The 13,132-nt window shown below is 41.3% G+C and overlaps 1 protein-coding gene across 1 annotated transcript; it reads right to left on the reverse strand.

The window, feature by feature from the left end:
* Positions 1-3,568: 3,568 nt before the first annotated feature.
* On the reverse strand, positions 3,569-6,838 carry LOC143628634 (beta-amyrin 28-monooxygenase-like). The gene is made up of 3 exons (XM_077098172.1): positions 5,848-6,838; positions 3,935-4,122; positions 3,569-3,853 (listed from the first exon to the last, which is right to left on the reverse strand). Exons 1-3 carry the CDS (start codon positions 6,791-6,793, stop codon positions 3,569-3,571), a joined length of 1,419 nt encoding a protein of 472 aa, XP_076954287.1. The 5' UTR covers positions 6,794-6,838.
* Positions 6,839-13,132: the final 6,294 nt, after the last annotated feature.

Here is a 13,132-nt window from a genome sequence, read left to right on the forward strand (position 1 = left end):
GCGACCTGGAGGGCTCCAAACCAGTCTCGCGGGGAGGGCTGCGTGTAGGAGGAGGCGAGGGAGGTCTCGACGCCGCCAATTCGGCGCGCAATACGGCTTCCTGCTCCTTGGTAATCCCAATAAGGGGAGACTCAGCACTAGCAGGAGCAGGAGCAGAACCAGCGGCGCCGGCAACGGCGCCAGGAGTGTCACCAGCAGGTTGCACGCCAGCTACAACTCCTATGAACAAATCAAAAAGAAAAATGGTTTATGGCTGGATCCAAAGGAAAAAATTCAGAAGACAAATGTGCAAAACATACCTTGGCGCAATTCTGTTCGCGCGGCGAACATCGCCATAAAGTTCATTCTACCCTTTTCAGATGGTAGAACAGGGGACTTCGAAGCAGCCCCCGGCGCACCCTCAGCACCTTGTGGCGCCTGCGGCTGATCTGCGACCGTCGCCGGTCCTGCAAACATTCAAAGGAGCAAAGGTTTAATAATAATTCAATCAGATGAAGATAAGCAGAGTATACCTGTCGCAGGCGCGGCACTGCTTCTCTCTTCAGCCGCGCGAACGGAGGAGGTGACGCCACCATACCTCAAGTGGACAGGAGGTCTGCCCACTCTCACAGGCAGGGAAGCTAAAGAAACCTTGGTGGTAAACACCTGGGTTTCCTTAGGTCCCTTCGTTTGAGCATGGGGATGAGCGACAGGGGTGTCATCTTTCTTCTGTTTCTTACTGCCCCCTGCGCCAGATTTCCCCTTAGCTTTGCGCTTTAGTAGGGGCGCCTCCTCTTCCTCCTCCTCCTCTTCCGCGAGCTCCAGCTCGTAGTTTTCGAGCGCATCTGCAAATACAAGAAACAGAACTGTTAATAAACTTTGGTATTCTAAAGGAATAAGCATAAGTGCGAAGGCTTACCTGGCGCGTCGCTATCAAAGTCAAATTCCAGATCCACAGGGATGAACATGTCATCGAAGCGATCTGGGAAGCCCACCTCCCCAGCGCCCAGCGGGATGGAGCCACCCTCCACTTGATCGTCGTAGGCGGCGTGGAAATACTCCTTGGTTACTGCGCAAAAACAAGACAAATAATATCAGCAAGGGCAAATTCTATTAGCGCGGAAATAAACCAATGCGATAACTTACGCAAGCCGTCCACTTGGATGGCAGGCTCCAACGCGCTGTCGGCCCACAGCCTACTCATGCCGACCCCCACCAGCGCCTCCTCGCGAATTTTCTTGGCGGGGGATGGTTCGGCGGTCAGTTTCTTAACCCAGGCGCCGGTTGGGTTCTTAATAACATCCGCATCCGCGGGCGCAGAATCGATCGCGCGCATCGTCATGCGGATGGGGATTACACCAGCCCTGATGTAGAAGAACCTCTCAGACCAGTCATGAAGGCTCTTGAATGATACGGTGCTGCACTTAACCTTCTGACTGCGAGGAATAAAGGAGATCCAAGAATCTTGGATCTTGGGCTTGTAAAAAAATTGAAAGCGCCGAGGGGTGGGCTCCTCGCGCTGTGATTTGCACATGAACTCGAAATGAGTCATGCGCACAAGTCCAAACGGATGGACTTGGGATATATGAATCCCGAAAAACCGTAACACCGCGCCTACAAACCTTGTCATCGGAAGACGAAGGTTGCAGTGGGTGAAAAAATGGGTGTACAGTGAAATATAGCCGGGAGGCGGGTCTGCCGCCGTTTGCCCGGCCACAGGCAACATGCAGCCAAACACAGGGAGAAAACCCTGTGACGAGATGAGGCTGTCGAGATCGGCCTGCCTCAATTTGCAGGGGATTTCATTCCACCTTTTCGTGGCCTTGGTCCTCCCTACTTCCTCCGATGTGGTCTCAACAACCCTCTTCCCCTTGCCCTTTTGCTTCAATGTCGACATCACCACAGATTTCACACGGCGTCTTCGAGAGGCAACAGAGGTGATTGAGGGGTTAGAGGAGTCTGAGCTATCAGACATACAATAACAACAGCAACAGATAACAGGGTATTTGGAAGCAATAACCAGAAAATAGGAGAGACAGAAGCTTTTGAATACACAACAATGAAGATGAAGATAAAAATTTTTTCCTAACGGCCTGCTTTTATAGCCCAGGAGAGAGAAAATTGGCAACTGAACGGATTTCACGCGCCCCCACTCGCAGGTGTAAGCCAACACGGGCGCGGCACGTGTCCCTAACACTGTTGAGGGGACATAAAAACGTCACGGAACTGCCACGGAGCAGAGACGCGCCCCCACTCGCAGGTGCAAACCAATGAGAGCGCGACACGTGTTTCAGACAGCTGTGCGAGGGGACATGAAAGGCAACTGTAGCACCTCGAGCACACGAAACGTCTGACACGTTTCCGGCGCACGTCACCACCAACCAACCACGTCTTTGGACCCTTAGTTTCAACCAAATGGATAGAACTTCGCGCAACGATGGAAACAACCAAGAAAACGACAAAACCCCGTTAAAGGGCCAAATCAGTAAGTCTAATATTTATCTTACCGCGCTCGCGCGAGATAAGACACACATTAGACTGGGGGGGCTTGAAGAGGTATGTACCCGCCTCAACATCGAGCGGGGCAGGTCAACCCACAAGATATATACAAGACATTAGAAATCAAAGATATTATCAAGGCACAAAGCCAAAACTTATGCTCAAGCATCACATGCTTGCACATATCACATATGCTCAAGCATCACATATGCTCACGCATCACATGTGCTCATGCATCACATATGCTCGCGCGTATCACATGCTCACGCATCCGCGCGCGGCGCATATCACATGCTCGCGCATCATACATGCCCACCCATATCACAGTTGCGCATGGCGCAGCTGCGCGTGGGGCATCCGCGCGTGACGCGTATTACATGCTTGTGCGTATCACATCTGCGCATGAAATATCTGCGCGTGAGAATAAAGAGAAGACCTCGCGCATCCTCAGGATGGGCGCATATCACACATGCACATAATCAACCTCGTCCTTATCCAAATCAGGATTAGGGCAACCTTGATTGTGCACGTCAGACAACCTTCCAGAAGGCATCTTTTTAAGGAATAAGGATATGCTGATGTTGACAGCTGCTAAATGAAAGGTGGACAGCTCAGCATGACTCATGGGTTACCACGTGATCATAACCAATGAAAAAGCACCAGGTGTCTCTAGGGACACGTGGCGCAAATCGATTGGAGGAGGCCAACAAAACCCTAATTTGGTCTCAGCTCAATCAGTGGAAACCCTAGCACTATAAATACATCATAACGTACACGGTTACAGACACACATTGATTCACATTGAAGCATATTCAATCACAATCATACAGAGTAACATAGAGTATTCAGCTATTAAGCAATACTCTCCAAATTCCCTTACTCTCACATTATCATCTTCTCCTACATATACTTATTCTCACGCCGGAGGGTTACCCCAAAGAGGACCCCTCTGTCCCTTTCTGAGGGGTAAGTAACGGCGCTGTTCATTTTGTAGGTGGAAGAACACAGATCCAGAAGAACCATCGGTGAAATAGTACAATCAAAACCCGAGGAAAGTAGATCTGCTACCAGCGAGTAGATCCACGTTTCTTCAGAGGCGGATTGGAAGTCCCATGGCCGGGAGAGGGAAAGGATTCACAATAAGTTTTTCATCTGGAACTACTTTTTCCCATTTGAATTTTCTCACCAGATGATGCATAAACACGAGAATTTGTACTCGGGCATACTCCTTTCCGGGGCATATATGAGGTCCTCCTCCAAAGGGTATGAATGTATACGCTGCTGGTCCTTTGCCATCAAATCTTGTCGGGTCAAACTTCTGTGGCTCAGGAAAGTATTCAGGATTTTTATGCGTTGAGACCGCACTCCAGTACAACTGTAATATGCGTAAATGTTAGCCTAAAAAAGAAAAAATTAATAAAACGGAGACAGCCTTGTTACTTGGGGTTGAAATTACCTTCCAGCCCTTGGGAATAGAGTAACCGTTGTATACAAAATCAGTAATGGCTTCTCTAAAAGAACCTTGGGTAGGTGGAGAAACTCTAAGCACTTCACATGCCACATTCCATGAATACTTCATCTTCGAGAGATCGTTCCAATTCAATGCTTCTCCCAATCCTTTGGAGTTTGCGATTTTTGTTTGTTCTATTTTAACAAAAGTTATTTTTAGTTCCCGTCCAATCAATTGAACGGCCCTAAGCCCGACCCATTTGGTGATTTCTTCATTATGAACTTACTTACCCAAGGTTGGTCTCTATATAAACATGCTTAATTATGTATTTTGTAAGCAAAAAATACTTAACCGTAAACTGTGGATGTATGTCTTTCTAAACCGAACCTCGTTAAATTCATATGTGAGTTTACAACTTCCAATGTTTTGGTTCGTGTGTGCTTTAGTTCGGGAACTTTTGACTAGTTTTTATATTTAAAGTGTGTAAATATCATAAAATCCCTTCATAATATGTTTTTTTTTTTCTCACGTAAAAGCCTCTTAAGATTTTTTTTTTTTTTTTTTTTTTTTTTTTTTTTTTTGCAAATAAAAGCCAGCATAATTTAAGTTATTTCTCTTAAAAAATCCCAAAACAATATTTTGCACATAAAAAGCCACCATACCCTTCCTTTTTAACACAAAAGCCCCTTAACATGTTAAGTTTGAAAAAAAATTAAAAATATAGGTTACTAACAAACTTTGTCCTAAAAAAATCAAAAATACGTTAAAAAAATCAAAAAAAAAAGAAATTTTAACCTAAATTATAGGTTTTTAACATTTTAACTTTTTAATCAAAAAATCATGATATAATTTTTTTTTATGTGTAAAAAGTTACTAACGAACTTTTATGACAAAAAAAAAAGAGGAATTATGTTAGATTTATTTAATCTAAAAAAAGCGAAACATTTTAACCTAAATTATTTTTGGTAATAAAAAATTATATAGTCATTTGTATTTTTGGTTATGTAATAAAGGATCATTAATTAATCAAATGTGACTTAAATTGACATTAAAAGGTTTAATATATTATGATTAAACGTAGAAATTACATGCTATAATTCAATAAAGGATCGTTTGTCAAATGTGATTGAAATTTAGAGGAGTTTAACAAATGAAAATTCGATTTATTTGAATCGGATTATTCAAATTCTGAAAATTTGAAGTTTGATTCGAATTTGAAATAGATTCAACAAATTCGATTCGATTTAAATTCGAAATAGCTAATTTAAAATTCGATTCGATGATGAAATTCGATTTTGAAACAAATACGAATATATTCGATTCGAATTCAGTTAAAAAATCTATTTTAATTCTTCTTCAAAATTACCATAAAACTAAGTTTTTTAACAACAAAAATAACTAGTCTATAAACCAAATAAATTTTTCAAAGTTACAACATCCTAAATATTTAAAACGGTAACGTCTCATTTAAAAAAAAAGTATAAACTTGAAAGGCTAGTAACATCTTATTACTAGATTTAAAAATCAAAATAATGAACTCTCAATTTTTATTCTCAAGAACTTAAGGTTTTGACCCACGATCTATCTTATAATAAATATGTATGTTTATAATGAAAATAAAGTGTATAATTTAAATTTGAATTTCGAATCGTATTCGAATGATTGAAATCGAATCCGAACCTTCAAATTTGAATGCGAGTAGATTTGAATTCCGAGTTCCTCGAGTCCGATTCGAATACTAAACACCCCTAGCACCAAGTTTTATGTATTAAGATACAAATATTTTTCCAATGGGGTGATGGTCCTTTAAACACATGTTTGATAGACGAAGGTCTTGGGTTCAAGTTTCACAGAAGACAAATATTAAAAAAAAATAAACTGTCGTTCAAAATAAAAAAACGATAGGAAGAGTTTAGTACCTCTGTAAACTCCTTGGTACACCTCTGGAAACTCAGCAAGATACTTAACAACGAATGCACATACGGAGCTCATATTTTCGTGACTGGCAACCATGAAACCGGTTATCTTGTTGGCAATGTTGCTATCTGTCCATTTGTTGCCATCTTCGTCGGTATCCCGAAGTTGGTATGATAACAAGTCTTGTATAGGTGCACCTTTAGCATTAATCAGATCAGTCTTTCTTTGCTTTATTATCCTAATCAATTCTTTTCTAATAAAATTTGCTGCATTAATTCCCCCTCGGAATGGTGTTCCGGGGAGGTCTATGGGAATCGAGAACATCCCACGAGAAAGGCTTTTGAATGGGACGGATAGGTATCTGACTCGTTCGGGTTCGTCAATACTAACAAAGACTTTGCACGCAAGTGATAAAGCCAGGTTGCTGGTGAGTTCACAGGTAACTACCTCGTTCTTGTCTTCCCATTCGTTTTCAAAGTGTTTTTGTGTCACTATGTTCATAACCGGGACATATCGATGAAGGGCTTCGGACATGAAGAAGTTAGAAAGGGCCTTTTTCATCTTATTGTGTTCGGGCTTCGGTAGATGGTTAGCGTGGAAGATCTTGTCCAACGAAGGCACACGCCATGCCCTCACAAGTCTATCCTCATTTGAGAACAAGAATTTGTTACCTGCAGAGCCACAAAACACCGCAACATCCTCTAGGATGAGAGAGGTTCGGAAGACATGCGGTGAGAACCTTGCCATGCGGTCGAAGATGAATTTTTCGGGATGGCCATTTCTGGCAGCAGCCAGAAACTCGAGAGTTTCACCGATCACTAGCCACCCTTTTTTACCGGGTGGAACTTTTCCATTAACAGGCGCATTAGACTTGTAGAACACCAAATGAAGTGTGAATGACACTACAACAAATAATAAAGATATCATAGAAGCATAGAAGATCTCCATTATATATGAGCTGAATTTGAGGGATTTTGGATGGAAAACTGCAGTGGTATATATATATGTAAGGAAATGTAACGATGGGACCATAGTAAGATCTTTTGTACTTTTTATTGTTTTCTCCATTTTAGTTATTTATAAGTTTTTCTTATTTTCCACTTTGATTGTTAGATGGGTAATGTAGTTGTTTAGTTTACTTTTTGATGATTTCACCAACCGGTCATGTGTGAGTGTTTGTCACTCAACATCATCCTTCAACATAAATGTTCATTAGCCTCCTCCAATAGAATATACATAAATTTTTGATACCAGGGACAAAAATGAATCAGTCAAAACAGGTCGGGACAAAATATGTCGACCCAAAATGTGTCGAGCAACAAGTTGTAATTTTGATATAAGTGAACAAAATACCACTTGAAACTACAGAAAATTAAATATACAACATAAACAAACAAATTAAAACTTAATTAGTAAATAGAGAACTAACATAATCATGTATAAGAGTAACTAGAACTGGAACGGTTAAATAACCCTAACAAATCTCAAAAACAAAGGTAGCGAGGGAGGGACGGGGGACCCAAGGCAACCATACAGAGGCGGATCTAAATCGAAATCTCAGGAGTAACATTTAAATTTTTTTTTATCTTATTTCATACAATGTAAACGAACAAAAGTAGAAACACGATAATCGATAAATTTAAACAATGAGGTGCAGATTTCTCCGCTTCGATTTTTGAAAGTTTCAAATCGAGCCATTAGATTATCTTCTTTTACTTTATCAAATTTTCTCTTTTGACTGCACAAATTAAAGCATTGTTCAATTTAAACATCACCCATTCGATTACGCAAATCCGTCTTGATAAGGTTCATTTTAGAAAAACATCGTTTAACGGTCGTGGTTTCAATCAGTAAACCCCACGCTGGCTTCAATATTCAATATAAAAAAATGGCGTGCTTTCTGGTTTCACCATTACAGGAGCAAGACCACACTTTCCACCCAATTTTGCAAATTTAGCATCTTCCATTAATGTGTGATAAAAGGTCATAAGATCACCCGAAATACACTCTCTTTCTTCATTGCTAAAATCATTCAAATACATATCAGAAAAAACCACTATCTTATATATGACAAACTTATAAAAACAAATTACAAAGATTTAAACAAGACATATTTTCCAGCAAACTGGTTGAGACCTCACTGAATCTATTTTCAAGTTCTTAAATTTGCATATCTAAACCGTATTAAAAAAATTCAACCAAATGATGTCGATTAGTGTCACACCCCGGCTTAGGGCGTAGGCGTGTGACCAGTAGTTGGTAACTGTTTTGTAAATATATCAGAGTTGCGGATCGTTTTAGCGGAATACTTTGTTTATAATAAAATATTTTTTTAATTTGAAAAATTCTCGAATATTAAGCATCCGAGTGCTTGCAAATAAAATATTAATTTATTCCATAAACTTCTCGGATAATAAAAATCCAAGTGTCTGATTTATAAATTTTTGATAAACTTGTTTACAATATTAATAATTAAAATGAGCCATCTACATATTGCGACAATCTAACTCCATGAGCGACTTTAATCATTGCTACATGTACAATACTTGCTTTCCTGAAATGTGAAGAAAATACATCAGCTATATGCTGGTGAATAAGCTAACACAAAAATATTTTATTTACTTAAATACCCCTCGAGACAAACTTGGGTCTCGGCCCATCGTGGCTTAGGAATAATCAAGTTAAAAACTAAATCACAATTATAAACTTAAGCTCAATTCGAAATCGCTAAGCAAACACCTCAGCGTTTGAGATTACTTAGCTACCATCTATGTACACATGATTACCCTCTCTCGGACATAACTTAGGTCCGGCCCGTCATGGAGGAGGCATAACCAGGCGTGGTGCGGTGTGCCCACCGTCTAACCACATATGTAAGGTTCCAGACAAACATACACGACATCCCGATGGCCAACGACTACTTTTGTTCATAATGTTTTAGATATACGTAATCTCATATAATCAAATTAATTGACTCGATTAAACTAGTTATAAAAGTTTGGGCGTATTCACCTTTTGCTTTATCAACTTCACTTCACTGATTTGCTTTATCTTTCTTGTTATCTTGGACCTATAGTACGAGTATAACCGTTTGTTATTACTAGATCAATGATCTAGCTTACGACCTTTAGTCTTATTCACATATTCTTTACCTAGATTATCTTTTCTTTTCGAACCTTCAGTTCAAATCATCATTTCTTTGTTAAACTTGTTTGAACCTTTAGTTCAAACCCCTACCTCGATTGGCTTAGTAGTCACCTAGACTCTCAGGTAGCACTTCTGCACTTGCACGTTTATTGAGGTATTCTTGATTAACTTCTTCGGCACCCAAATCGAGGCGACATGATGGTTTCCGGGTCGTGCTCGTAATTCGAGGAAATTGTCGATTGAGCACACGAATTACGAGGTAAGGATCGTCGGGTCAGGGCGCGATTTACAAGGTAGTGAGAGAGAGTATTTTTGAGAGATGAGAGAGGATGGTGTGCTGAAATGAGAGGGCTGGCTGCCCTATTTATAGAGGATGTCCGGCTGACCCATCGCGGTACGCGATGGGCCTTGTAAGGGATCCTTCGTGTATCTCGATGGATCTACGGCCATTTTGTTATTATTATACTCCATCGCGATACGCAATGGGGTTCTGGACATCCATCGCGTATCGCGATGCCGCCCAATAATTGTGCCTCATCATCATATAGCTTTGTCACGTGGGGACACGTGGCGTGACAGGCGTCACATGCTGTCAGACCACGTTATTGCGGTACGCGATGACATGTTGGTTTTGGGTGATCACGTATCGCGGCACCGCCCATCCTGGATTTTTGTGACATACCCATCTCGGTACGCGATGGGTTGTCTTTCTGATCCATCGTGTATCGCGATGGGTCAAGAAATCTGATTTTTCATTTTTTGTCCTTAAACTTGAATACTCGGCATTTCTTGGTCTCGCTTCCACTTTCCAAAAACATTAAGGCAGCTCTCAAGTGGCTCGCAGCGATGCGAGCGTGCGAAGTGCAAAGTACGCCATCAAAGCGTCACATTACGCCCATCGCCCTCGCCTTCCAGTAGTCTATTTTTGTACTTAACTCTTTCGGTACTCTCATGGACTTTTGATGTTTGTATATATGTGTGTTTTTTTTTTTCTAATATTGAGTGCAGTATTATGTATATATGTACCCAATTATGAATTATGATAGTCATCTACAGAATGGTCAATGGTTGATTGGAGTGACACGTTTTGAGATTAAGAACTAGATGTCAACACAATAATTATCATGTCATCAAAGTCGATATTTATAATCCGACAATTAGTTTTGCTTCTTCCACGTACTTACCTACATACTTAGATAGTGATTCTTATCCTCATTTAACACATATATTATTATAGGTGTATACTTGTATGTAATTGTAATAAAAATTGCTTGAAATAAACGATGGCGGAAAGAATCATGCGTTATTGTTTCTTTCTAAATATTTTATTTTTACATGTATTAATATATAATATTAGTAATTGTATATATATACATATACATACATATATATTGGGACATATATATATATATATATATATAATCCTATATAGGGTAAGTGAAGAAAGACTGTTCTAATCCCTAAGGAGTTAGATCAATGAGTCTACACGGTACGTATCAAACAATTACCAAACTAAGGACACAAGCCCAATCTCTCAAGTCCAATGACAGAAACCTGCAAAACAACCACCGTGAGCTCGTTACGAGAATGACAAAAGGGGGGTGTCTTTTCGTAACCACCCTCCAGGGTGAGAATAAGTACCATTCTAAAAGAGAGAAAAGTACTTGAAGTATTTAGAGTAATTCGTGGGGAGTGAATGAATACCTTGTGGACATGTTGAAGGTATTTATAGCCGAAGGGTTTGGGAAATATTATTGGTCCGACTATCCTTTTTCAGAAGATGCTCTAATAACAACCTGGACACGTGTCCGAGTATGATAGGACATGCTCAATGGCCATTTGCATGGTTATAACAAAGTCGCCACTTGTCCTTTTTAATTGGTTGTTGCATCACGTGCTTCCCAAGAAAGGATCCTCGTAAATCTTCTAGAAGGAAGCTAGTTAGTTACAGATGTCTCTCTGACGTCACCCTCTAGTCATCTTCGCGTGTGGGGATAACACCCTGCGGATGACTTCAGAGGACGTCTTGGTCAACCTGCAGATAGTCTCTGGAGTTTATTCTTAACTTTCTTTAGACTTGAGTTATGCGGGTGATGGAATTGTTCCGCGGGTGACTTTTGAGGAAGTCCTTGTCAACCCGCGAACGATCTTTATGGGTATTTGGGTTTTTTTTGCTACCCTACCTCTAAAAGTCCCCCCCCCCCCCCATTCCATGGTTTCTTCCGCGTGAACTTTTATGCGGGTGAAATTTTGGAATTAAGATATTTTATAGGGATTTTTTGAATTTTTGTGTTTGGTGGAGATATTTTTGTGTTTGTGAGGATAACCATGAAAAAGGACGATGTGGCAGCTTGCAGGTGCCACATAGTTGACGTGACGTTTGTGCCGGCTGTTAACTGTACGTTAGTGCACACCTTTTTTTGCTTTTTTAATTTTCCCGGGCGACGTGGCATAACCCCATTGGCCCTTATGTTTCTCTCTCCGCTATCAAACTTCCATCGCATTAATTGCGATGAGTATAAATAAGGAAATTAAGCTTTCTTTAAATCTTCATCGCCTTTAGCACTTAATCTTCTTCTTCTCTCACTTAAAGCAGATATGTGCCTTACCATTCATCATTGCTCGTTGCGTCCCTTTTTCCTTTGATTAGATGGCTGCCGATAAGAATACCTATTCTTCACCAAACGTAGAAACCATCAAAATTAGTTGGAAGCAATCAGATTTTGATAAACTGATTACGACGTACGACATCGCTCCGAAATAGGAACCGGAATTCCCTACTGCCGGTTCAACTGCTAACAATCCTCCGGCCAACAAGATGTCCGTCTACGCCGACTTCTTTTCGCACGGGAATCTTCGGTTTCTGATAAACAAGTTCCTGGGGAATGAACTGAATGGCCACGGGATACACCTATCACAGGTTCATCCCTTTGGACTGATGACGATTCATCATTTCATATTCGTGTGTAGGGCTAACAACATCGTGCCTAAAGTTGACAAGTTCTCGGTCTTCTACAAGATGCATGGCCGCGGAGGGTGGTTTAGTTGTGCCTCCATGGCCAAGAGGGTTATAGGCACCGAGCCTCCCCACAACGCCTACGAGTGGAGGACAAAGGTCTTCTGAATACAAGAAGACATTGTCCCAATCACGACGGTTCGTTGTCCAGTGAATGAGAAACTCTCGAATATGAACATTGCTTCTTTTGAGATCAGGATTTGTTCAGGACCCTGATGAAGAAACCGACATCGATGCGGGCCATCCATGAGGAGGCCCTTGTGTGGGCGGGTATGAGTCGCTTGTGGCCATACCCATATCTGGAACCATTTTTCCAGAATACAGATGAGAGTAAGTGTTTTCTACTTCCCTCATTTCTATCCTTCAAGTTTTTATTTATCATGCTTGCATTCTTCTAGGTGAGGGATCAATGCTTGACGCCCTGTTGGAGAAGACTGTTGGGTGTCCGCAGGAGCGCATCCAAGATGCAAAGGCTCTGCCCATTTTGGACAAGACCCGGGATCATTTCCTCTTTCCCACTAAGGTGCGCGTCGAGCCGGTGGGTTCTGAGGCGATATTCCAACTAGGTGTGATTTCCTTGAACCCGCGACCATTAAATGCTTTAGCTTTTGACGGGGTGATTGTACTTCTGTCTTCAAGTGACGAATCGTCACCCAGCTAAGAATATTATTCTGATGATGCGCCTGAAACTTCGGTTGTTATGCGTGCTCTGGCAGATCTGGAGCAGAAGAGGAAGAACCGGTCTTCCAAGGAAAGTGATGCGGAGACCAGCCATGCAGACGCCGAGGAAGAGCCATCCAAGAAGAAGAAGAGGGCGTCTGGTCCTAAAAAGCAAAAGGTCCGCCTCGCGGACCGTGTGGGGGAACTTATGCAGTCTTCTGCACGTACGCTGAGAATGGAACACTTCTTTTATCTTTGTGTTTTTGATTCTAACATTGGTATTTGTCATTTGCAGAGACGACTGATACACCTGATCAAAGTGTTTCAACACAGAAGCAACCATATCCTCCTCCCGCTATCATCATATCTGATGACGCGTCTGGTTCCAAAGGAAAGGAGCCAGTTAAAGACGCTGAAGAACCGAAGGCGCAAGAATCTCCTTGCCACGCTCCACCTTCTCCACC

Source organism: Bidens hawaiensis, unplaced genomic scaffold (assembly GCF_021521415.1).
Source record: "Bidens hawaiensis isolate Kalapana, Puna unplaced genomic scaffold, B.hawaiensis_p1.1 tig00005035_1, whole genome shotgun sequence".
NCBI lineage: Eukaryota > Viridiplantae > Streptophyta > Magnoliopsida > Asterales > Asteraceae > Bidens > Bidens hawaiensis.